The sequence below is a fragment of the Triturus cristatus genome, chromosome 9 (assembly GCF_964204655.1).
Source record: "Triturus cristatus chromosome 9, aTriCri1.1, whole genome shotgun sequence".
Taxonomy (NCBI): Eukaryota; Metazoa; Chordata; class Amphibia; order Caudata; family Salamandridae; genus Triturus; species Triturus cristatus.
In genome coordinates, this window is record NC_140592.1 from 528,304,806 (window position 1) to 528,332,093 (window position 27,288).

Genomic DNA, 27,288 nt, shown 5'->3' on the forward strand with positions numbered 1-27,288 from the left:
CATCCCCGGCAACGATGCTCCATGCCAACATTGATGCCGCTGCCTGCAATGTAGCTCGCAAGTCACTCGACGCACCGCCTCGTCCCCCACCGAAGCCTTGACCACTGACGCCGGCACCTCCAAATTATCTACAGATGACAGCACTTCAGCAACGACGACAACGCTGCTAGCACCATGACATGCCAGCACTGCAACAAGCACCACTCCACTTCGCACCGCAGCCCTAGTCTCACCGACACTACTGGATGCCGTCACCGAGCTGCTGCCTGCAACGCTCCACTTCGCACTGCAGCCCGATGCCTACCAATGCTGCCACTCCTGACTTCAAACACACGGAGTTCAATTATCAAAATGTGTTACTTCAGGGGCCCGATGACTCCGAAGCCGACCTCCGAAGTCGACGACACATCTTCGGATCCCATTGCAAGGTTCACGACACGCTGTATTTCCAATGTATTGTTTGCAGGTCTTCCCAACACTGTAGCCAGCCAGCGATGCCGCGGTCGGCCTAAACTGTTGGATTTGTTTGTTCACAATGCCGTGATAGCCCCAGACGGAGCTATTGAGTTCAAGGAACTGTATTTTAAGCCTATGTTTTCAATATTCAGATAAATGATTAGTGTATGTTGGATCTTTATCGTTTTGGTATCTTTTTACACAGATAAATATTGGCTATTTTTCTAAAACTGGTGAGGTGTCCTTATGTAATATTTTCACTGTATTACTGTATGTTATGCGCAAATGCTTTACATATTGCCTCTGGGATAAGCCTACCAAGGGGGTGAGCAGGGGTTAGTTTAGAAATATAATCCCCTTACCCTGACTAGAATGAAGGGTCCCTACTTGGACCGGGTACAAACCTGCCAATCAGAGACCCCCATTTCTAACAATGAGGTATACAGTTAACAAAATATTGACAAGGCAAAAGTAAATGGAGTGCTTACATGTGAGTGTGCGCTCTGTTTGTAGTTGGTGAAGTGAAGGAGATGCAAGTTAATTCATCCAGAGGAGAGTGAAAAGAGGGTGCTGAAGAGGAAAGAGATGAGATGTAAGATATGCAGAACGACCGGATGTGGAGGGAAAAGGGGTATACATGTCTTCCTAGAGTCAATATAGCATAAGCGATTGAGACACTGAAGACCACTACCACTTTCAAAAAGGTGTCAGTACTTTATAATTAAGTCTCAAAATTTCAGAATGTAAACATTCTCAATATTCATTTTTTACAACAAAATCATTGTTGTTATTCATTCATCTTAAATAACGAACGACCATTGACAAAGACAATAGCCCCAGCTGGTTTTAAGTGCTTGTCAGTTGTTATTTTAAATATCTGGATGCAATATAAGAAAGGTCAGAGAAGCACCAAAAATACCGGTTGGGTGGCACACTATGGGAATGGCAGAAATGTGTTTTAAGTGTTTAAACCAAACCTTTAGTTATATAGGTCACACCCCTTTTGAGACCCCTCACTTTATCCATCTCACTTAAAGCCCTGCAATGTATACAGTGCACATTAAAATATAAATGTCTCTTAGATTACTCCTGGCACAGTCAGATATCACAGTATTTAATATTTAATATTTCTAAGTTTACCTTGAGAAATTATGAATGTTAATAAATGGCGTAGCTGCCATTTAATTTCCTGTTGTGCGTGGCTTTCGGGCAATCCTGGTTTTGCCAATACATCACGTTGCATGTTGAGCTTTAAATTTGAGCTCGTTCTTAGTTAAAGATGATTTCTTTTGGTTTGTTGGGCTTGTCGTACTCTGAGCATGTCCGAGTGATTAGTATCTCTTCTGGGAGCAAGCTTTTTTGCGCGCTGTCTCTGAGTCTGTTCTAGTGATTAGTGTCTTGTGTTCTGAGCATACGAGCTATAAACAATCCCCTTCGTTTTATTGGTTAAAACTGCAAACTCGTTTTCATAGGGATCGTTTAGCAGGCAGACGAGTGAGATAAATTGAGAGCAATGTCTTTGAAGGATTTAAATGTGGTAAGACTTGCCAAGATTGATTGGTGCATGCTTCGCAGTGCTAGTTTAACTTGCTGATTTTGGAAGGGGCGCTGTGTAAACAGTGATTTGTGCTGGCTTTCCCTAACATACAGAGGAAGAATTTGTTGTATAAAAATCAATTAGATACTGTAGCCTTAGAAGTATGGCCACTCATGGAATATTTTATTAGACTTTATTAATTGCAATTTATTATTGTGTCACTCCCTACTTGGCTTTATTAGAGATATCCCCACCATGCCGCCGAAGCAAAAACTTGACCCCATGGATGGGGCAATCCAAGGACTATAATATGCAGGCCTTCCAATGATATATGTATGATTTGGTTAAATAGCGCCAACCTAGTTTTAGAGCAAAAGAGCGTTGTACAGCAATGGAAATTTCCATATTTTTGTATTTGGATCATTACATATATATTAAGACGGTGATTAATTTGAGCCGGTGTTTGCAGTTTGGAACCACTAGCACTCATCTTTAAGGACCAGCACTTCCTTTTCCTCACCATACTTTGACCGAGAGTTCAAAAGGGTGTGTGATTTTCATCCCAACACAGGCATTGTATTCACAGTGGTTTCTGCAGGGAAGAGTGAAGGAAAAGAGTAACACATGGAAACAGGCAGCAGAAGGAGAAACAGTAGGCGTAACAGCCGGTTAACTGTATGAATTAACTGCCATTTCCTGCACTTGTAGGGCTACCACCGTTCTAAAATATGTACCGCTATCCTTCAGCAGACATAAAAGTGACCTAAGCAACCCGGAAACTGAGCTCAGTTTTTTATTGAGGAAACATAACCAGCAATTTCTAAAGACCTTATTTCCATAACTCTACTATGATAGAGTCCATGCAGTAGCTTCATAATTATCACTGGAATTAGCAAATGGGACTTGTGCGTATGGAAAATTCCATACAACAGTGTGAACAAATAACGGCTCAATGGTACTATGAAACTGTGTACTTCCTCAGCTGAAAGTCTGGTAGAAACGTTTTGATATCACAGCGTGGCCGTTGAGAGTACTGCGCAATGCCACCGTGCCAATCGTTGCACTCGCTTGCAGGATGTCTCAGTGAGTTAAACAGTTGCAGCCGGCACATACTGTGATCTGCAGATCACAAGTTCAATACCTGCTAATGCCGAGTCAGACTTCCATGCTTCCAAACCGAAGTTTGTGAAATTAGAACAATTGTAAACTAGTTAGTTACAGAGCTTAGAAGTGTCAGAAGTGGGGTACAAATCACCCTGTTCCTAATTCTAAAAGTAATTTATTCTGAAAGACTCATATTTCTGTTTAATTTACAGGAAAATTAGCAATTGTTGATCTTTCTTTGTACAATTCCGTAGCGTAGTGGGAGCTTTTTGAAAGTGTTATAGTAGAGAATTTAGGAAAGTGAAAGGTTTGGGGCATGGATGTGCATCAGTGCTTTAAATGGGTCAGTACTGTCCGGTACTGAGTACCAGCACTTTTTAATTTTGAGGGGGAAAGTACCTGCACTTTTCAAGAGAGACCTAATACTTTTAATTGGAGAGTACCAGCACTTCTCTGAAACAAGCAGTTACTCTGGTACAGAGTACCTGCACTCCTATTTTTCCATTTCAAGCACTGATGTGCATAGAGACGCAAGGGTATGGACAGGATGAGAGAGAGAAAGAAAGCCCGGCTGATATGAGGTGATACCCTGAAACCGATCTTAAGATGCTTGTTTCCGGTCCAGGGAGGACCTGGCCTGTCAGTTTGGGCTGAACTGTTCCTATTGGGAGCAGGGTCAAGACTGATTTGCATATGGCTGGGTCCAAACTGGAGTGGCACGGTGAGCTAAAGAATGATTGATTAAACCCAGATCTCTTAACTGGGGTGAGTATTTGAACAGTTTCAGCACTCCGTCCATCATCTTGTTGTGTCTGCTGTGTAAGAAGCACATCTTGTTTAGATGTGGCTCCTATTTTTAAACTTGTTTTAATCTTTTGCAGTGAGTTGGATTGTAGATCAGATTGGTTCTCTAAAAATGTGTAAAGCTGAAGAGAGTCCTCCCTCAGAAGAATAAGCTGTAGTAAAATATCTTATCAGAAAATGATGCACTCATATATCTCTATTATCCAGAGTGACTCTTAGTTTATGACTTATTTGATTTCAGTTTGCCTGTGGCCAGCAAGGGGCGACTTGTGATAGAGCACACAGAACTGAAGTCAATAGTCTAAATCTCCCTTGGGATGGGTTGGCACTGTCAGACTGAAGTTCTTGAGGAAGTCCATGCATGATCATGCTCTTCTTTATTATATAAATATAAATTCTGGCAGGTATCCTCCAATGCAGACGGGTGTGAAATGTTTCAAAGAACAACACTGCTAACCAACTGCGTATTTTCATTTTAAGGTAAACATTGCATTTCACGATACTTCGACATGTTTCTCTGAAGACGAGTGGAAGCTTTTGCAGGAGTGGCAGAAGGAACTTTACAGGAACGTAATGAAGGAAATCCACTATGCATTGATTTCGCTAGGTAAAGTAGTACTTTAACACATTATCCACACATGTATATAGCCTGTTAAGTGTCTTTTTAATACTCAATGGTTCATTGCATGAATTCGATTTAGTGTTTGATGTTCTCTAACATCTTAAAATTTTGCACTAATGTATTATCCTAATATCAATAATTTATTTTCCATCTATCGAATACAGTGGAGTTAAAGCAAGCAGTACAGCACATATATAATTGTAAATGAAGGAAAGCCTTCAATGCAAATAGTTTATAGGTGGAATACAGAGACGGTCTTTGCTGCATCAGAAACAGTGTTGCATTGAATGTTTTTGAGGGAAAGCTTATTGGAGACACTATTCATTTTCATTCATGGACCCACCCGGAGGAAGCGTCCCGGTCTATTTGACGCCTCGAGCTAGTTAAAGCTTACAGGCTTTTTAGATTGGGTGAACTCTATAGGAATGCTATAAATGGCTGTTTAACTTCAGATTTTTTTAACTTTAAAGACTAATATTTATTTGAGATTTTTCTCGATGACGTCTATCCACTTATGGCAAGGAAAGTATGTCCAGTTTAGATGGGGTTGTCTGCCAGTTCATGCACTCACAAACAAATGGACCAAAGCCTCCCCATCTGGCTGTCCTGCCTGTGAGAGTCAGGAAGAGTCCCTTACACATGTTTTCTTCTTTTGCCCAGGTTATATTGCAACTAGAAGGTACTGGCTCCTACCAATATGCAGGAACTTGGGGTTCAGACACACACAAGAGGCTCTTAGTCATGCGAACTGGAACGCATCCCCCGATTGTTTTTGCTGTGTCCCGCTTCCTTAACTCCATGTGGCTTAGGCATCGCAAGTTTTTAAATTCCACTAGCTCAGTCTAAACTTACCTTTTCCGTCTTCCTCAGCTTTGAACTTACTAAATATGAATTCACTGTTTTAAATGCTTTTTAAATTTCAATAACTTTTTAACTTGTTATTAAGGTTGTATAATGAAATGCTATTGGTTATACCTTGTGATGCTTAAAAACAATTATGTATTATATGCTTTTTTATCTTCTGATTTTATGGTCTGTAATGATCGAAATAAAGCTTGGAAATTGGAATTGGACTATTCATTTTCTCATGGCAGTAGACAAAGCAAATCAAACATATAAGTTGAAAACGAAGCCCCAGCTTGCAATCATCCTTGGTTCAGATAATAATGTACAGTGTTTGTATGGTGCAGTGCCTTTCCTTTTCAGCACCCTCTTGGCATTGTTTATAGTTTGAATTTCTGGTGATGGGTTAGTTCAAACTCTTTAGGACCAGTCAGGCCTTGTTTGTCAAACCTTTGCTCAACTCTGGGTAGCTGTGGCTTCGAGCAGTCAGGCTTCAACAAAGGAACAAGTGTAAAGCATTTAAACAACACAAAAATAACTGAAGAAAGAAACATGACTCTCAAGAAATCCAACACCAATTTATGAAAATAAACTGTATTTTTACGAATTTATGGACACCAAAACCAAAAAGATCCAGTGAAAGGTTCCGGATATAAAGATATTTAAAGAAACAAATTATGACTCTTAATTCAACCATGAACAAGCAGTGGCATATTCAACAAATTTGACAGAAAACCTTTCAACCAAAAGTTCCATCAAGGATGAATGTGGTTACTTAAGAACTTTGGACAGCCGCCTTCTGTGGGTAACCAATTAGGAGGACCATCAAGGTCCAATGGAACAGTTACCTCCACAATAAAAGTAGTCTACAGTCCAGTTCCAGCGTTTGTGGCCAGAGGGCTGTAACTCCTACAGAGTGGTCTTATGCACGGGATACAGGATGCTGATAATGCCCAAGAATGCTGATTTTCCTATGCGGTCAATGGGGGACTTCCTGGTACTACTCCTTGGTTCATGTTCCTGATGGGCTGACTTCTGTCCCTCTAAGTCTTTTTTGGATCCAGCAAAGGTCATTAGCCACTAGACAACTGGTCACAGACAAACCAGTGGTTCCCTTCTGAGCATAGTTATCCTTCACGGCGACCAAACTGTGCTCTCACAACTCTCCTGGGACCAGCAGATTAGGGTGCAACTTTTGAGCATCGGGGCTCAGGCTCCCAGGCTGCTCTGTGGTGAGGAGCGACTATCCTGTAATCTAGGCTACCAAGTCGCCCAAGCAGGATTCCTCAGCTTTTGTGGATCTGAGCTGCAAACATGAAGTCAGTCAACTGACTTTTGGAGTCTCTGCATCTGGCTATGTTCCGGGGATTACTTTTCCATGAGCAGAACACTGCAGGCGCAGTCCTTCTTTGCTAGCCCAAGGAGCAGCAAGTGCAGTCCATCTTCAGTGCAGCCTCCCTTTGCCAGGTGCTCAGTCAGCAGGACAGTCCTTCAGTCCTTTTCTCCAATCCAGGCGAGATCTGAGTTTTTTTGTGCCCAGAAAGGGCTCTTTGGGGAGATTGCAGTCACTAGCCTATGAGCTACTTGAATTCCTCCTGCCTGAAGACAACTTCCTGTGAAGTGTGGCATCTAGCTATCTCAGACTGCCCGCTTCCAAGTTGGCTGAACCACTCTCTGTGTGTGGAGTTTGGTACTCCGCTCTAGAGTGTGACTACTTCTGGGCTACACGCTCACAGAACAATCAGTCTGACCGGTGTTTTCCAATTGCTGTCCCTGGTGCCCTTTTGTCTACCTAGATAAAAAAAACGTGACGGATATCCTGTTTGCCATATTATAAGTTCCATTTGATATAATGCACCTGTAATGCGATCGACAGGATATCCGTCATGTGTGTAACAGTGTAACCCTTCTGAACCTGGCCCTTATTCTCTTTTTTTGGAGCTCAGATGGCTCCAGCAGGGCAAAGGCAGCAAGCTGTATCCAGGAAAATTGCACCGAAGTAGGATAGGCTTGCTGCAAGTATCTGCTAAACTGGGTTTTCAGGCAGCAGAAAGCTCTGAGGGAGGACCAACCTGATTAGTTTTGCCCAGCGAGATCGTGCCTTTAGCAGTTTTACTTGGGTGGTTGGTTCGGGTTCTCCAGCGGTCTGGAAGTCCAAAATATTTTGAAGTCCAAATGTTTCTAATATTTAAGTCCTACTGGGTTCCACTAGTGCTCCTAGGTCCCCAGGGGCTGCCCTTAGGGTTTAGGTCTCACTCTAGCAGAGGCCACCAGCATGATCAAGTCCACTTCCAGTTGCAACTGGTCACATGGCACTCCAGGAAAAAGTCCTTTTGCAGCTTTTGATATCCCTGTAGCACACAAGAGGTCAGCCAACTCACCCTTGGAGTCCTTCTTCTGCTCTTTCACAGGTCCAGAAAGAGTTGTAAGTGACTGAAAATCAGTGCTAATTTTGTACAGTTGAGTAGCCAATGGGTGGGAATGGCTCCTGTTTAATTTGCTAAGACTGGCTCTGAATGTAATATTCTAGGTGGTGAATCCAAGATGGCACATGCCTTCTGCCTTTGGAGGGAGCTGTTGTGCTAGTCAGTGGGGTGCTCAAGTGTAGGAAAGTGCCTCTTCTTGACATGGTCACCCCCATTTTGTGCCTGGTATTTGATGCAACTTTGACTGAAGTGCACTGGGTTCCTGCTAACCAGGTCTCTAGTGCCAGCGTTCTTTCCAAAAAACAAGGTAACTGTGCAATTGTTCCACAATTGGCAAGACCGTTAGCATCCATGTAAGTCCCTAAGAAATGGTACCTCTGGTAACTAGGACATGGGTACTAAAGAGGATCACTAATGGCGGCAGCATGTATTGTTTCACCTTGATGGACCCACCACCAAACTCATGCAGACTGCAATTGCAGACTGCATGAAATCTGTGTGGCATGTCCCTTGACACTGCATGCAATATTGGTAAGTCACCCCTACATCAGGCCTCACAGCCCTAAGTCAGGGTGCAATATATTGCACATGAGAACATATCTGCATGTACAGCTATACCCCTGTGCTGCCTAGTCTAAATACTAGATAGTACAAGTAAACTGGGCACTGATCTTTTCGAGTTACCCTGCTACGTGATGGCTGCACTGAAACCTATTGCTTTTGGTATCAAACACCTCATCTTAATTTTTTTTAGATTTATTATGACATGCACCCAGAGGGCACCTTAGTGGTGCCCTTTGAAATCCTACCAACTGCTAGTGTGCTGGGTGACTAGAAAAGACCACATGGGCAGGTTTCTGATCCCCTGCCGGTGAAGTGCCCATGTTCTTGTCAGAGGTGTTATTTCCTCCTCCAAGCAGGATGGCTAGTAATCAGCTTATCAAATCAGGGGGCTTCAAAGGCCTCTGCCACCTTTGATACCCGACCCCGGCTTCCCTCAGACAGCGGAAATGCCACCCCTTGCCCTGGGTCCATTTGGCACCAGGACAGGCAGGAAAATTAGCTAGTCAGGAGGCGTGCTTACTATCAGGCTAGTTACACCCCTAAGGTGGGCTATCTGAAGTGACCATGAGAAGTAGAATTCCACCATCTTGGTTTTTGGTGAAATTAGATACACTGGGTCAGGGTTATTCCTACTTCCCACATGAAGTGGTCATTCATGGGGTGAAGGCACCCCAAAGGTAAGTAGCTTATTGCCTGATACCTTACATTCTCCTTAACACCCCTAAATTGAATATTTAGGTGGCACCCCTGACACCAGGAACTGAGATTCGACCGACACAAGAATAAGAGGACAAAAATGAGCAAACAAAGTGAAAACTGAGGATCAGCTGTGGACTTTTTGGCGCCAAGCCCTGCCTACCTGCACTTGTCCCGACAAACCGTCTCGTCCTGCCGCTGTGCATCTGCTAAGAACTCTGGTGGGCTGCCAGCACTTTTCAAATTGCCAGCAATTTCCCTTGGAGTAGAGAAGCTACTCCCCTGCAGGCACCAAACAGCAAAGGCCTGTCTACCGTTCTGCCGCCATTCGGTTCTACCAAAGCAGCAGCCGCCTAGGAAGAGGTACCATGCTCCAGGAAGTCAGATCTGAGTGAGAAGACACCAGGGTCAGCCGGAGCCGCACAGTACCAATACCTCGGGTCCCGGACCCCTTGCAGCAGCCAAAGCCTGTTTAAGCCCAATCGGACTCTGACTCCAAGTCCGAGTAGCCATCGAAGGACGTCAGCTCAGAAGACCCACTTTAAGAGTTGCCCAGCTGTCCTGATTTTTGTCTGGCGCACAAGCTTAGCTGACCTAACCACTTCGCACCCGAGCACCCAGGTTCCCGAGAACCAACTGTGCATCTTTGCTCCCAGGGCCCTCACAAACCGAGCCCCCTGTTTGGCGCTCCTGGACATGTCTGCATGTCCCCCTCTGCAGCCTGATTCTAGGTGCCCCCCCTCTCCTTTCGTGTAGCGCACAAAGCTAGCAACTCAACCAGCCCCTCTGCACCCAGACGCTCCCGGGCAGGTAAAGACTAACTGCTGGTTACTCTTTGGACCTTGGCCCACTAACACCTTGGGTCCTGAAGGGGATACTCAGAAACCTTTTGCAAGTAACTGCATGCAGTATATACCCTTTTTCCCATAGGAAAGCATCACCGTGTGAAGACGCAGTTAAGTGAACATTATGCTTACCTGTGAAAATCAATATCTCGAAAATTACTTACTTGATAACAAAGTTCTTGGTGATGAAATTTGTATAAAATATGTGGTATTTTTCTGAATTGGTCTTGTATTTATCCATGAGTGTTTCTCATTTATTGCCTCTCTGAGTACAACAAATTGTTAGCACTACCCTCTGATAAGCCTGAACTGCTCGCACACTCTACCACAAAAGAGAGCATTTGGGTTTGTTACTTGTGCCTCCGTAAACCATTAAGGGTCACCTGGACTCTCTACACAGTGTACCTCGTTGTGGTGCACTATATAGAGAACCAGCTTCCTACATCAGGGTTATGCACACCCCCCTCCTAAGCTACACCAAAGAGGTTCTGGCAGCAGCTCCCTCTCCCACTGACATAGAGCCAAGCTAACTACCAAGTGTTATGGGAATATAGTTTCCCCATCCCTTGTTTCTTCTTACAATTAAATATGAATGGGCACACCCCACCTCTGCTCCTTTCAAATAAATGAAGTTCCTGAACCTTTTCCAGTTTTCTTTCCTGAGCTAGAGCTGATATGAATTATGTGCCCTACATCCAGCCCATCATGTCATCAGACTTTGGCCATTTTCTTTCTCTGGGAGCAGTTTTCACATCTCATTAAGATAAAGTACTGGCAGGGACAGCTACTGTTAGGCTAATACAAAGTAGCCCCCAGGAGCTTTAGGTATGAAAAAGGTAACTTTTTAAAAGATAACTTTCCTAAATATTCATTACAAATCTAACCATTGAATTACATTTTTAATGAATATTAAAAATAGTGCTTGAACCATTTATCATGCTTGTCCCAAACCAGAGATAGTAAAATTAATATGTTGTATGTGTGTTGTAGACTTGTAAAGCGCACAGCTGCCCCAGCAACGGGGCGTCCCGGCGCTGTAGACCGCTGGGGAACCCGTCCTGGCTATCCCTGTGAGATGGTCCCTTTCTGGGTATCTCCAAGGTGAAACCAGGCATCCCCAGCGTCTGTGGGGGGCCGTTGTAGAGATGAGGCAAGCTTAATGCCCAGAGTTGCCGAGTGTGTTCCTGGTTAGAGTAGGTACCGAGGCGAGAATTATCGAGTCCGTTTTGACCCTGGTCCACGACCCTGCCGCGTCGGGAATTGAACCCTGGTCCCTGGCCGATTCTCTGCTTACGGGTCTGCCGCCTCTAACTAGTGAGCCACACCTCTCTACAAATATATTCATAGAGCAGCATGAAATCTGCATGTTCCAAGAAACATGGGCCAAAGATGAAATACTTAGAATGGGCTATGCATCGTTCAGCATCCCAGCTACTCATGTGGGGAAGGGCAGACCTTCTGGAGGCCTGTGTACCTGGGTCAGAGTACATCTCGGCTGTGAGGCAAAACAGCTAGAGAGTTCTTCTTGTGACATCCTCTGTGTACTCCTCACCTTTCATACGGGAACAGACATAGTCTTAATTAATGTATATTCCTGACCAGTACCCAGAGGGAAAGAGTCTACCACACTTGAACAACTAACTACTTGTCTCACAACCATCCCTGCAAACCTTGAGGTAATCATTGGCGGGACTTTAATTGCCAATTTGAACCCTTGAATGGCTTTGCCTCCGGCACTCTCTGTGAGGAGGATTGTTACTGGTCCATCCCAGAGCCCAATATTCCTCCAATAAGGTCAGGGACCCCACTAGCATTACAGATAAGCACCCTTACAATAAACTTCTCACTGAGAGCTTGTAATGGACTCACCATATCTGACTCGCCTGGGAATCACACGTTTAACAGACAGGGGCATACTTCTATCATTGACTACATTATGGTAGATGTAAAATTTTGGCCCAGAGTGATAGATTTTAAAATCATCCCTCGCTATGATAGCGATCACAATGCCCTCATTCTTGTAATAAGAACACCTTATGCTGAGAATTAATCTGATGATTTGCCAGCTCCAGATACATGACTGATCCAGTCCAATGGAGGGATGAGAGTCCTCTGGGGCGAATTTTCCCAGTCACAAGATAAACTGGCCATGCTCTACCAAAAAATCCTTCCATATTTTATGGTTGTAAATCAAGCCACAGAGACAAAGGGCACTCTTGAATATAATACCAACAATTTTCAAAAATCACCAAGAGTTGTTTACTTCTATGGCCTCTTTCTTTTACCAAAACAAAAAGCCTAATAAATCCCAACACCCATGGTTTAACTCATATTGTCGTGTGGCTAAAACTGGCCTTATCACCGCCATCAAAAGCAACCCCAGGCCAGCGATTAAAGAAGCGAGGGTAAAATATAAGAACACCATTACCAAGGCCAAAAAAAGTTGGGAATCGTAAAAATGGGATGAGCTCAGAAGTGCTTTTAAAAAATTTCGACCTGAGGACCTTTTGGAATGTCATCAATTCAGGGTCCCAGGAGGGTAAACCAGCCATAGAACCCAATATTAGTGAAGAAGCATGGAAGGCCCACTTTGAATCACTTTACACAACCGTCGATGAGAGAAGTCACCGACGCCCTGGGTATGATTAGACCAGCCAAAGCCGCAGGGCTGGACAAGATCCCTGGTGATCTTTTTTGCTCTGAGCCGACTGTATGGACCCCTTACCTGTCTTCCCTGTTTAATGCTATTCTCCAAGGCATGGCGATCCCCACCACCTGGGCAGGGGCCAAAATAATACCAATTTATAAAAAGGGCTCCCCGCTTTCACCTGTCAACTATCGTCCGATTAGTTTGATAGATGTAAGCCAAAAAATATTCCTACTGGGGTGTCTCCAGAATTGGATGGAGGAACATAACATCCTTACCCCCCTCCAAGCCGGGTTTCGAGCAAGGACATCAACAACTGACCAGATCCTAAGGCTACAGATGATACACTGGAAAACTGTTTGTATAGAGGGTGGCAGCCTCTATCTTATATTTGTAGACCTTAAATCTGCCTTCAACGTGGTACCAAGGGACAAACTCTGGGTAACTCTGCTAGACATGGGACTCCCAGAGTATCTTTGCCACCAGTTAAAAGGCTTACATGAGGGCAATTTTGCTCGAATTAGATTTGGTAAAAATGGTGAACTTTCATCCCCCCTGCCTGTCGAGAGAGTGGTCCGACAAGGCTGTGTCCTGGCCCCAACTCTCTTCTGCCTTGTTATTAATGGCTTATAGAATCACTGAATGCCGGGGAAAACATTGATGCTCCCAGGCTGGCTAAATGCAAAATACCTGCCCTCATGTTTGCAGATGATACGCTTCTGCTTGCTAAATACCCTATGGAAAATTGAGAGGACCCTTAACAACTTTAGCGCCTTCTGCAAACAACGGGGACTAGAAATTAACCTACAAAAAACAAAGTACATGGCTTTCAACGTAGGTTACACCACTCGCCCAAACCCTTGTCTGGATGAAAGTCCCCTAGAGAGGGTAACCATCTTTGAGTACCTGGGAATCACATTGACAGAGAGAATGGATTGGGGTGCCCAAATCAGTAAAACAGGCTTAAAACTATCCCAGACTACGGGGGTATTTTAAAACTATATAGGACTTGTTCTGAAAAACTGGTGAGGCCAGGACGGCTGCACTTTATGGAGAAGAACTATGGGGCACTGTTCATCTGGCCAGTTAGCCCGCACTGAGAATTTATTCGCCAGACAACTTATGGGACTGTCTTCTAGTACACCACTAACACCTCTCCGTATGGATCTAGGGATTAGACCCATTGAGGAAGAAGCTGCTCTTAGACCTATATTATACTGGCGTCGCCTGTGGTGCACCCCTGAATTAGCCCCTACAGAGAAGAACTGACTGATGTCATCAGGCTGCGATGTGCAGGGAAGTTGCCATGGCTGTTGTATGTCAAGAAAACATGTGAGGACCTGGGCAGGGGTAGTCTGTGGCACAATGAAGAAGAAATCTCCCAAATGACTTCCAAAAAAGCCCTGGTAGAGAGTTATAGAGACTACAAACTCACCCAGCTTGAGAGGAGACCCTCAGTGGTGCGACTGACTGCTGAGTTTCTGGAAGTAAAAAAAACATATATCTTAGAACTAGTGTTGGACGACATACAGCCGCTTTTGGCGCAGAAGCTCTATTTGCAATTTAGGTATGGAGTCCTTCCGCTGCGTTCATTTATAAAAAAAAATGAGAGGGCAACACAAACGCAGAGTGCCCTGCGTGTAACAACACAGATGAGACCGAACTCCGTGTGGTATTTTTCTGTCAGGGGTACAGGAAGGCAAGGTCGCGATGGCTACTTCAACTCTGTAGGAATTTGGGGTCTAGACATTGTTGCGACGTGTATAGGATACTAAAATCTGACACGAGCATGCCCATTGTCTTTTCTATTTCACACTTTTTATTTACCATGTGGTGCGCATGCAGAGCCATCTTAAATAAGTCTGCAAATAGGAATGATAATTGCCTATTACATATGTTCTAATTGATGATTTTCGCACATACTGTATTTATTTGGTTGTTGTAAAGATGATTGGAATATTCTTAATGACCAATACTCGCTGGCACTGAATGTATATAGATCATTGCCCCCCAATGTTTTTGGGTTTTACCTAACCACCATGTTGATAACTATGGGCAAATATGCGGGCTGAGTAAATGCATTGCTATTCTGTTTTTTTATCATCATCTGTGTATCTCAATTTTAAATTGTAACACATAATGGAACAAAAATATTGCTTGGAAATAGCCTTCAAATGTATATTGCACAAGCACTTTATGTCCCGTTTTTAAAGATGGCTGATCCCTGAAAATGTTGCTCTAGAGCGTGGACTGTAGATCTTTTTATTCTCTTTTTTTAACTACTTGTATTTTAAATTGCTATTTTAAACTCCTTTTATGGCCAAACGTGCCGAACTAAAGTTCATATGATGATGATGACAATATATTCATTTGCACTCTAGTTTTCTTAATAGCACAGCTAGAGCCTTCCACAGTGAAAATTGCTTTTGTGGACGTCTCACTGTATGGACATGACAACATAAATATCTATAAGTCCCACTTTTAAATGTACCCTTGCTTGTGGGCTACAAGGCCTACTCAAATGTGACTTATTAATATTTAAAGGAAGGTTTTTCTCCTGTTAAAATGGTTATTTTGACAGGAAGGGCTGCATTTTTAAACTACAGCAATAGCCTGTAATGGTAGGGCTGAAGCCATGTTACTTTGTCACACTAGTGGATGGCGCAATAAATGCTACATTCCACAGGCAATGTTTAACCATGGGTGTATTTCTGCACCTTATAAGAAAGTTAAATATGTAATTTAGGAGATAGCCAGTTGTACCATATTTTAGGGATCAGAGCATATCCACCTGGGCCTGATTAGCAGGCTCCCAGTGCGCAGAGTAAAAAATCAGCAGCATCAGTCCAAACAAAATCGGGGTGACCATGCAATAAGAGGCACTTTCTCACACCCACAAAAGCTGATCCTGCGATTTATGGTGGACTTAAGTGAGAATGTGGACATGAGGGATGTATCGTGTCACTGGCTTTGCTATAGGTTTGTGTGTTTGTGTAGCTCAGTGTCTTCAAGGTCCTTGACTACACTCTCCCTGATCTTGGGTGAAGTTAAGCTTGAGTAGTTGTGTTTTGTATTGCAATGTGACATTGAATGGCCCAGACAATGGTGCTTTCCTGTTGCTAAGACACATTTAGCATAGTTACTGGTACCATGTGAGCATACACCTCCCCCCTCACCCCACCGCTCGTGACTTATAGCCTTGTCGCATAGACAGGTAATGGTCACCAGAAAGATCCAGATGTCCCTGCAAATTGAGGTCTTTCCGAAAGCCTTTTTGGATGAAGAGCTCCTTAACGTGTCTTCTTCACTGCTGGATAAACAGCTTCTGTTTTCATAAGTGGGTACACTGGCTTTGCACATGCACACAGTTGCACATACTAGGCATTTTTATTAATAGAATAGGCCAATCTGCTGTTTAGTAGAGATACTACACTCTCCACACAGATATTAAATTCCAGAGTTACCAAACCCAGCATATGCACATGATAAGGGTTGTTAAATGTTTTTACTGTGTCGAGGAGAAGGTGATGAGTCCCTATCCCTCTCACTCCTGATTGTTCAAGCATGAATTGATATTTTTTTGTAACATAGCAACCCTAATTCAAATTCACATCAGAGGATGCTGTGCATAACAATTATTTAGTTCTAAGGATAGTATGGAAAGGAAACCAACTAAGAACAAGCATTGGTAAAGCCAATATGTTTGACTTTCATGTTCTAATGCATGCAAACACACACATGCATAATGCTGTTTGTTTGCTTTAGCACATGAATGCCTGCCCTTTTGGTTATGCCAATGCTAGTTGTTTTGTGTACTTAAGTAGTTTTTTTATATTGACCTAGGTGTTTTTCACAGCCCGCCAAGGTGTTTTTCCTTTAAACATAGCTCTTCTTATGTCAGGTAACATGATCTAATAATGTTAATAAGGCTTTATTAACATATATATATCTATGAGGCCCGCACGCGGGTGACAGCAAGACGAACAGCTCCTCAGCATGGAACAAGTTTATCTAGCACTAACATTCTATGACATCATATTACTACCTAAATATTCTATACCTACTACATCATAATACAAACTGGATTTGATTGGATTATAATGGATACACAGTCAGTCAGGGTTATGTGCCCTATGTAAGTGTGTGTGAACCGACATATGATGTTAACAGTATAAACTGTTATGTACATCTCCCTTCTTTTAATAAAACAAGACATTCAACATAGAATAAAGTCATCAAATTTATTTGGTATTTTTGATATCCTGCCAGAAGATAAAAACATTGTCGTCATTGGCATTATGTGAAGTAATATTTAATTCAGTTGTAACAGCTACACTGTTATCTAAATTATGGTTGTCAAAAATTCTATTGTCATTATGTGAAGAAATATTTGGTTCAGTAAGTGAAACTACATTCTTGCCTAAGTGATGGTTGTCACAAATATCACTGTAACAATCCTATGCATCGTCTACAATATTATCACTCCTTTTCTCATTTGTGTATCCTTCATTTAACATATGGCCAGTATGATTATCCTTAAAACTTTCACCTTTTTCTGTAAAATCCCAATACGAGTACTCCCTTACACTGGAATTACAAGCTTCGCCCTCCTTATTAATAGTGAATGTCCCTATGCTAATAAATCTATGATAATTACTACCTCGCAGCACCCCTAATATAAACAATAAATTCCTACAAGAACAATAGTATAAGTTCTCCTATACATTACAAACTAAAATAATATTCACCACATAACAATATTTCTGAAATATCCATTTATCTTTTCCCATAACTTCTTATATAATCATTTAAATGCTGAGGAGATTTGCGTATCCTCTCACTTTTCCTGATATCTCCTCCTTGTTCAAACAATCTCTGCTCCGCTGGTCCTTTGTCAGCAGGCTGAATACATACGGTTTTGACAACACCTGGCATATGTCGGGCTTCCACTACCCGATTCAAGTTCCATATTCTCCCATCATTGGTCTTAATGGCACTTTTAAATAATTTGGCCACTTGTTTCTCCTTAGTAAATTTGGCCCACTTTTGACACCCAACTGGTGCCTTACTTTTAACCTAATCACCAACCTGAAATGTAATCCTTTTGACACATTTGTGTATATCAAAATAATTTTTCCTATCATGTTGACATTTCAATTCTCTCTCTCTCTCTCCATTCATTGATTCCATTAAACTTTACACCCTTTTCTGGAAACAATGCAACCCGGGCATAATTTTGTATTAGCAGCCCTCCCTTTAAGCAGCTCAAATGGCGTTTTGCCAGTAGTAGCATGTGGTGACAATCTGTAAGCAGTGATTCTTTTTCGTAACTCCCTTTTTCAAATCTAGACTGTTTACTCTTGCCAACTGTATACTTTCTTTCAAGGTTTTGACTAACCTCTCAATTGCTCCATGTGTCTTGGGATGGCACAGCAAACTTTTTTATGACTTATGCTACACTCCTTCAAGTAGCTTTCCATTTCTTGTGAGCAAAATTGTGGACCATTGTCAGACAACATAAAATGAGGATAACTCTCCCTCCTAAACACCTCCTCTAAGAATTTGATCACATTATACGAAGAGATGTCACGCACACCACTCACTTCAATCTACCATTAGTATTAGTCAAGCAGTTCTATAAGACAAGGTGTGTGATGCTCATCATGGAGAGGACCCACTATATCAATTGCTACCTCCTCCCACTGATATTTTGGTAATTCTCTACAAACCATGAGCATTCGTCTGTTTTTTAACACGTCACTCATATTACACTGCAGACAATCCCTCACTGTACATTCTACCATCAAATCTAATCCAGGCCTCCAGAAGTCTTGACGTAAACATTCTTTTGTTTTAGCTATGTCCATATGGCCTTCATGTGCTAATTAAATCAATTTACCCCTCAATCCTTCCGGAGGAACCAATTTAGAGCCTTTCGCTAAAATGCCATCAATCACCGCCAATTCCTCTTTGACCATAGACCATGGTCTCTCCAGTTTGTTCATTTTTTCTGACAAAATTGTGTTTATGGCATTCAAAATTTCAGCTTTCTACTCATTTTCCTCTATTGTACCTAGGACAACTTTACAGAAATTAACTTCTTGTTCTAGAAAATCATTTGAATAATCCTGCGAGTCTTGTGAATTTACTATGACAACCAACTGTGATAACCAATCAGCTGTGTAATTTTGTGCACCTGGGATGTACTCAACAGTGTAATCATGCTCTTGGAGAACAACAACCTACCTCCTTATCCTAGACAAAATTGATTCCAGGCCTTTCTTTTGAAAGACTTCTTTTAAGGGTTTGTGATCAGACAATACCCTAAAAGAGGTTCCCAAATCAGGTTGCTGAATTTGGCTACTGCCCAAAAGATAGCAAGAGCCTCCTTCTCAATCACGGAGTAGGTCAACTCTGCACCTTTCAAGCATCTTGAGGCACATGCAATCAGTTGTTCTGTACCCTATCTCATCTGAACAATAACTGCACCAATTCCTTTACTATCGACATCCATAATAATACAGGTTACTTCAGATGGATCTAATACCTGTAAATTGGGTGCATTGTTTAGATCTATCTTTCAACTGAATACATTCTTTCTGGCACTCCTCATCCCAATTGAATTCCACTTTCTTTCCTAGTTACTCTCTAAGATGGACTGTTTTATCCTCAAATCCTTTTATAAATTTACTGTAGTACTCTGCCATTCCAAGGAAAGACACCAGTTCTCTCCTGGAACACAGGTCTTTCTTGCACACAATTGTTTCCACAAGTTCTTTTTTTGGTTTATCCCTTTCCCAGAGATGTGATATCCCAAATAGTTGACTTCACTTACACAAAACTTGCACTTGTCTTTTCTCAATGTGAGCCCTATTTTTTTATAATAAATTTTTATTGATTTTAATGCAAACAGTACAATACAGCCACATACAAGCACCTTCGTATTTCAACCCACTGTATGGTTTGTGTTATTCATATCCTCGCCATCACAACATGACATAGTGCATACGCATCCCCCTCTGAGCATTAGCAGTCTAAAGTCACCTGTCTTGATACACTGGACCCAACCATTTACCCCACACCCTGCCATATTTCTGCGGGCAGCCCTGTGCTATAAACACCAGTTTCTCTTTGAGCTCACACAAGTCCAAGCCTTTGTGCCACTGCAACATCGTGCGGGCTGTTTCCAATTGGCGGCGATGTTCCTTTTCGCCTACATGAGGGCTGTACCCAAAAGCCTTATCTGCTCGCGATCCTTCCACACCCTCCAAAACCCGCAGGTCACAGACCACAGATTTACGGGGAACCTCCGATCCCAGCACCTTCGTAGGTTCCACAGCTATAGTGGTCCAGTACTTGCCAGTTACTGGGCATGCCCACACCATGTGGTAAAAGTCTGCTGGGGTCTGTGTACAACTGGGACAGTCTGGGCTCGATAAAAGGCCCGCCTTGTACAGCCTGGCTGGAGTGAGATAAGCACAGTATAAGTAGTATGTTTGGACCAGTCTCTGTCGGAAAGAAATGAGGGGGGGCATGAGGGCATCCCTCCAATCGTCATCTAGGGGGCCCAACCAATGTTCCCATCGTGCCCTGAGGTAGTGAATCAGATCGGAGGCATTGATAACGAGTTTCCGGTAAATTTGGGAAACACTCCAATGCCCCCCTCAGAATCTTGGCCTTTAGCGGATTAAATTCAGGAAGAGGAGTGTCTGAAGGAAGATGGGTGTTAAGAGCGTGCCTGAGTTGCAAGTATTTGTAAAACTGTGTCACATTGATCTCATTAGTATCTTGCAACTCCTGAAACGCACGCATATGGGCTCCTGACCAGATATCATCCAGTTGTGAAATACCTATAAGGTCCCCCTGCCCAAAACCCTCCAAAGTGGCCACTTCCCTCAGCCAGGTGCCATGCCGAAAAGGGTCTATAGTGTCAGTTTTGCATCCCAGTTTGTCAATCAAAGTGCATATCTCCACATGAGGAAACCGCTCAGGTCACCGCTGGGATAGAGTGGGGGAACAGGGAAACTTACAATATTGCTTGTAGCTTGGCAAAACCTATGAGGGCGAGCTCCAGCTGATACGTTGAGTCGGACCATCCTTCGGAGAACCAATCATTAAGCACTAATAGTTGGTTGGCTAAGTAATAAAAATAGAGGTTAGACATCCCCAGGCCTCCATCATAGGGCCTGTGCTGACAATGGAGAGGCAGCCGGTGTCTAGATCTCCCCCTCCCCCTCCATCCCCACAGGAACGAGGTTGCCAGTTTATCTAGATTTAGGAACCAATGACGTGGGATGCAGATCGGGAGAGTCTGCAAGACATAAAGGAAGCGGGGGAAGATCATCATTTTATATAGGGCTATCCTGTCCATTGGATTTAGCAGGAGCATCTTCCAGGCCCTCCCGTGCCCTCTTAGTCACCGATGTTAGGTTTAGTGCCCAGGTGAGTTCCAGAAGAAGCGCCACCCATATCCCCAGGTATCGAAAGCTTAAGCGCCGAATTGGAATAGTGTACTGCCATGCAACACAGTACGGGAATTAGCCACTCGGATTTAACCGGGTTAACCCACAGTCCAGATGCCTTGCCAAAAAGATGGAGTAGATGAAGACAGCGCAGGCCTGTCGTCTCCAGTTCCGCCATAAAAAGAGGAACATTGTCCATGTATAGCGCAATTCGCTCCTTTGGGCATTACAGCGTACCATACGGTCCAAGGGGTCAATTGACAAGGCTAAGAGGAGTGTGGACAGGGGGCAGCCATGGCGAGTTCCTCTACGAATGGGGAAGGAGTCAGAGAGGACTCCATTCTCCTGCACTCGGGCCGTAGGGATCGAATTAAGCACCGCGGACCCATACCCGCTCTCAATAGCACCTCCTCCAAATATTACCAATCCACAGTTCAACGAGAGGAGGTGCCGATGGGCCTAGGCAACGTAAAGGTGGTGGAGGCAATGTGTCATGCTTGTGTGAGGCATAAAGCCACACTGGTCGGGGTGAATGAGGGTACTGAGCATTGGTCTAAATCGGGTGGCCAGTATGGTGGAGTAGATTTCCACGTCGGTATTTAAGAGGAATGGGGTGAAGGTCCGAACAAAAGGTCGACTGTGGTTGCAGTTCGGGGATTACCACAATTGTAGCCATGTCAATGTCTGTGTCGAAATGGCACCTCTGCGCTGCATCCTCATGCAAGGTGTGGAGACGAAGCGTCAAGCCCTCTCTAAATGTGGAATAATACTCTGCAGGGAACCCGTCCGGGCCAGGGGTCTTCCCAGATGCCACTGCTGAGATGGCTGCACTCCACTCACCTCCTCCATGGAAATTTGCTGACCCGGCAGCTGAGCGTCAACGGAGGAAAGGCGTGGAGAGGTACCTTCTACAGGAGGTTTGGCTGATGCTCAGGCCTGGCCGGTGGGACGACCGCATAAAGGGTGAGATAATACATCACAAAAGCTTGTGCAATACCACAAAGTGAGTGCTGGGTGCATCCCTGATGGCGATCTCTAGTATGATCTGGTTGGCGAGACCCCCCTCACCCATAGACTCTAGCTGTGGAGGCCTTCCACATGTGCTTCGCTGTCTCTAGAGAGGTGTCGGATTTCTTCCCGTATCAGGCCACGCTGGCGGGAAACTTGTCCCCCAGTGTTTCGAGAGGCCAATTCTCCCTCCAGGAAACCTCTAATTAGGAAAGATGGTAATACTGGGCCTGAAGTTTCCTACAAGGATATCCCTTTGTGTGCCCCCCGACAGTGGCCTTTCCTGCCGCTCAAAGCGTGGCCGGTGATTGAACCATGCTGTCATTAAATTGAACGTATGTCTGGATCTCCGCCCCCACTGCCTGTTTATACTTCTCGTCCTGGAGGAACCAGGTGTTGAGTCACCTCATCGGTTGCAGCTCCCCATGGGGGTACCCAGATGAAGAAGGAGAGGGGCATGCTCCGAGATGCCACAAGAAAGGATTTTAATGTGGTTGACTGCAACACAGTCCAGGGCTGGCACAAATATATAATCTATGCAGGCTTGACTATGATGGGCTGCCGACATGTGGGTGCAGTAGTGCTGCAGAGGGTGCCATATCCTCCACACATCACATACGGACAGTGCAGTGGCACTGTTCGAAAGTCATCGAGCACCCATATGCCGCCCTGTCGAAGGGGTCCCAGTGGCATCTTGGTGGGGAGCCATTACTGCATTGAAGTCGCCTCCAATAATCGTCAGTCCCTCTGGAAGCCTAGAGATCATATCAGAGAGGTTGCACAGTGCCACACCACGAGAACTCCATGAGGAACCAGCCTGGAAGACCCTGTCATGTCCTTGCCTCGCTAAAAAGGGACAATGGTGTGTCTCCTGCAGCATCAGGACCGCCGGAAGTAATCGGTGAGAGTATTTCAGAACTGCAGTATGCTTAATACGGTCCAATAGTCCACTGACATTCCAGGAGAGCCCTTTGAGGGGCTCCGGGGTTCATGGTCTTGATGTCATAGAGCTAGGGTGCGAGGAGCCGGCAAGCCTGGGCGAGCTGCTCGGGGGCAGCAGCGCATCATATCAGAAGATCAGTATTGTGCTATTGGAATTGGCTAAATGTGTGAGAAGAAAGCATCAGTAAGGATCTTGTCATGTGGCGAGAACAAAAAGGAGTGAGCAACTGTGATAGAACACATTCCCCATCTCCCCCTCAACCCCCACCCCATACTTCGACCCTAGAAGCATCTGTTTACCCCCAAATTAAGAGAAAACTAGAACTCAGTCTAAACTCGGGCGGAGTTGTGGACCGCTCCATTTTGCAGGATCACATTTGGCGTAACAGGACTCAGGATCACCAAGCAGCTGTTGAAAGTCTTAGTTAACAGTAACAGCTATAACCCAGTACATCAACTGATTGCAGCGCTCCTGGGCAGATCAGTGTCATCTGTCTGGACGGCCAGCGAGGTAGGAACATGCTCTGAAGAGCTATGCCGGGCCGAGTCTGCCTCAAGCGGACCCAAGGGCGAAGAAGCTGGGTCTAATGATGCAGTTTGATTGTCCCCTGCCGAAGAAGGTGACAGTGAAATCCCTCTCTTGGCGTTACGCCCTCTCCGTGAGCGTGTTCGGTGACTTCTTGGCTTAGGTGGTGTGTCTACCCTTGTCAGTCTGGTGGGGATTTGTGCAAGGCTCACAGTGGCCGCTCCTCAGTAAGCCAAGTCCAGGCTGCTTTAGGGGTGTCGAAGAAGAAGGTTTTGTTGTAGAATATCACTCTGAGGTGAGCCTGGAAGAGTAGTCGGTATGACCAATTGAAAGCTTGGAGCTTCTCCTTGACTGCCGCATATGATCAACGTTGAAATTGCACCTCCCTAGGGTAAAATGGAAACATAAGGACCTTGTGCCCTTGGTAGAAGAGTTTCAACCTGGTACGAGCTTTTTGTAGAATGGTGTCCCTTTCCCTAAAGTTGAGAATTCAGGTATCATGGACCTGTGGGTGGCCCCCAGCGGTCGTTTTGGTGTCAAGGCATGATGCGCCCACTCTATCCTGAACCACTGGGACAGGCGCTCCGACAGCATCCATGATCTGATCCAGTCTTCCAGAAAGGTGGTTGCCTGAAGTGGTTCCACTTCCTTCGGGGTTCCAATAAAGCGCAGGTTATTACGGCAAGCTTGACTTTCAGCATCCTCTGCCTGGCAATGGAGTTCAGCTGTGTGAGAGAGCAAGCAGGATATCAGCTCCTTCAGGTTAGTGACGTCGTCCTCCACCGTGGATATGTAGGACTCTGTCTCAGTTATCCGAGCTGTCGCATTCTGGAGATCCTGCCAAATCAGTGCCATGTCTACCCATGTGTATGGCCTGAAGAATGCTGGCGAGAGTGCCTTGGAATGGCATAGGCTTGCTTGACGAGGTGCTGGCAGCATTACTCTGGTTCGTGGTGTATTGCTTTGTGTGCATCTGTGATGCTGCCTGACGTGTCGGCTTGTCCTTGCCCATGGTGTCTTTTACAGAAGAGGGTAGTCGGCTCGGTATGGAGACAAATGCTTAGTACCAGCGCTCGAATAACGGGGGGGGGCCGTTCACGTGTAGAAGATGGTCCGTAACTCCAAGCGGTCAGGCAGTTCTACTGCCCAGGGGAAACGCGGTGCGCAGTCACATTCCATCAAGATTGGCCCCAGGCGCTCCAGCTACATAACTCTGGAGATGCCATTCAGATTCCAGTTCAAGTGGCGTGTATTATATAGCTTCCAAGGAGCTGGCAGTACCCAAGGGCAGAACAAAGGAGTAAGCCTGGTCCTTGATTCCCTCTCAAGGCACTCTTCAAGGTCGCAAGGACCGGGGCAGAGGAGGTATGATGGACGACTGCAGACACAACGGCCTGCAGGTGGGACTGGGAGAGGGACATCTGCCAGGTCCAGGGAGGGATAACAGGCCAGAGGCTCACAGGTCGGTCGTTGCCCACTGCACATAGTCTGTCCACTCTTTTCTGCACTACATCTTGTCCAGGACCCCAGCAGTTACAGTCCTGAAGAAGCAGGGCTGGGGAGGGATGGGGGGGGGGGTTCATGCACAGTGTTCTGCCCTCTGGCCAAAGCAGTAGAGGGACCCCCACCTCCACACACGTCGAACTTTAACTGGACTTCACAAGGGCCCACCAGACCGAGCAGGATCACCTCGAAGCTGCGGCTCCCAACCACTGCACTCCTAGGACCAGAAGAGGCAGGCTCACCTAGACCACTGCAATCAGGGGGGACTTAGCCCTACGGCTAGAGCAATCGACCTTGGAGCTGGGGAACCAGGTTCGAGTCTCAGCAATAAAGCTCAACATCCTGTGATTCTGGGCAAATCACTTAATCTCCCCATGTCAAAAAAAAAAATGAATGTGTTCATCTGTAACGAAACTGGTGCTCATGTAAAGCGCTCTGATACCCGATTTCCCGGGTCTAGTTTGCGCTATATAAAACTCTAAAAAAAAAAACAATCAGGAAGGAATCAGCAGGGCCCATCTCGCAGAGTCACCTGAAGCGGGGAAGCAAATGACTCCAGGACTCCTGCCACAAGGCTGTATCAAGGGGCTCTCATCACCGCCATGGCCCTGGCATCTCAGCCTCAGCGGTTCCATCAAGCCAGGTCGGGAGCTCGGAGCCAGTTCACCTCCGCTCCATCAGCGCCACAGCCAGTCACTCCTCATGGTCCAGAGTGGCACGGACAGCCACTTGCAGCTCCTTTTGACCCCTCTGAGCTACCCAAGGCTGTCACGAAGTCCGCACAAGCTCACCGCCCTCAGTAGGGGAGCCACGAGGCCCGCATTTGGTCCCCATCGTCGCCACAGACACCGCCACTAAAGCTCTTGGTGTCTTCTTCGGTTCCAGGGGGGTGCGGAGAGAAATCAACAGCTCCCCTGCACTGTCTCATTCATTCGTCTGCCTGTCCGCACTGTCTCACCACCCGAACCCTAACTATAACGACCCTGTAACCTTTGGTTTTTTAAGTGAATTTCTAAGGTTCATCAAAATCTATTTCCTAACTATAACATCCCTGTAACCTTTGGTGTTTTAAGGGAATTTCTATGTTTTTTTAATTAGTAGTCACATTTGCAGAGTGGTGGACAAAGGGTGCAGGGCCTCCGAACAGCTCTCAGAAACCCTGCGGTGTCGTACTTACTTGAGGTAACAGGAGGGCTTCTGGGACCCCAAGGACCCTCAGCATCCAAGAGGACTTCAACCCCCAACCAGCTATGCACCAGGTGGCGTGTTTGCAGAGTAGTGGAGAAAGGGGGTGTGGCCTCCGAACGCTTCTCAGCAACCCCACTGTGTAGGACTTACTGTAGATAACAGGAGGTCTGTTGGCAGCCATTTACCCTCAGCAGCCAAGGGGACTTCATCCCCCACCAGCAGTGCACCAAGAGGCTTATATGCAGAGCAGTGGAGAAAGAGGGCATGACCTCTGAGCACCTCTCAGCAATCCCACCGTGTGGGACTTACCGGAGGTAACAGGAGGTCTTGTTGGCCCCCAAGGGCCATCAGCATCCAAGTGGGCTTCATCCCTCCAGCAGCAGTGTGCAGAGAGGCAAACTTATAGAGTGGTGGAGAAAGGGGGTGTGGCCTCCGAACGCCTCTCAGGAATCCCACTGTGTGGGACTTACTGTAGATAACAGGAGGTCTGTTGGCAGCCATTGACCCTCAGCAGCCAAGGGTACTTCATCCCCCACCAGCAGTGCACCAAGAGGCTTATATGCAGAGCGGTGGAGAAAGAGGGCATGGCCTCTGAGCACCTCTCAGCAATCCCACTGTGTGGGACTTACCGGAGGTAACAGGAGGGGATGTCTGCCCCCAAGGACCGTCAACATCCATGGGGGACTTCATCCCTCCACCAGCAGTGCGCCGAGAGGTGCGTTTGCAGAGTGATGGAGAAAGGGAGCGTGGCCTCTGAACACCTCTCAGCAATCCCACTGTGTGGGACTTACTGGAGGTAACAGGAGGTCTTACTGGCCCCCAAGGACCTTCAGCAGCCAAGGGGACTTCATCCCCCACCAACCAGGAGGGGTGATTGCAGAGTGGTACAGAAAGGGGGCAGAGCCTCCGGCATCATGCCGGTAGCTTTTTCTTTTAATTATAAGGGAAGGGAGCCGTATGGTCCCCCTCCCCAGGCCAATTATGACCTGGGGACCCCATCCCCTGGGGCCGAGCTTTTTCTTTTTGTATATATTTCTTTCTAATAAGAGAAGCGGGCCGCATGGCCCCTCTCCTGGGCTGATTTTGGACCCGGGGACCCTATCCCCTGGGGCCCG

The 27,288-nt window shown here is 45.4% G+C and overlaps 1 protein-coding gene across 3 annotated transcripts in view; it reads left to right on the forward strand.

The window, feature by feature from the left end:
* Positions 1 to 27,288, forward strand: part of LOC146798244 (uncharacterized) — a 720,254-nt gene that overhangs the window by 16,643 nt on the left and 676,323 nt on the right. For 2 of the 3 annotated variants that reach the window (XM_085625531.1, XM_085625532.1), the window contains exons 1-2: positions 1,870 to 1,993; positions 4,382 to 4,508. In XM_085625531.1, the coding sequence (XP_085481657.1) occupies positions 1,970 to 1,993; positions 4,382 to 4,508 (151 nt within the window). In that variant the 5' untranslated portion in view covers positions 1,870 to 1,969. Of the gene's footprint in view, positions 1 to 1,869; positions 1,994 to 4,381; positions 4,509 to 27,288 lie in introns of those variants that run through there. The other variant, XM_085625533.1, reaches the window with a different exon arrangement.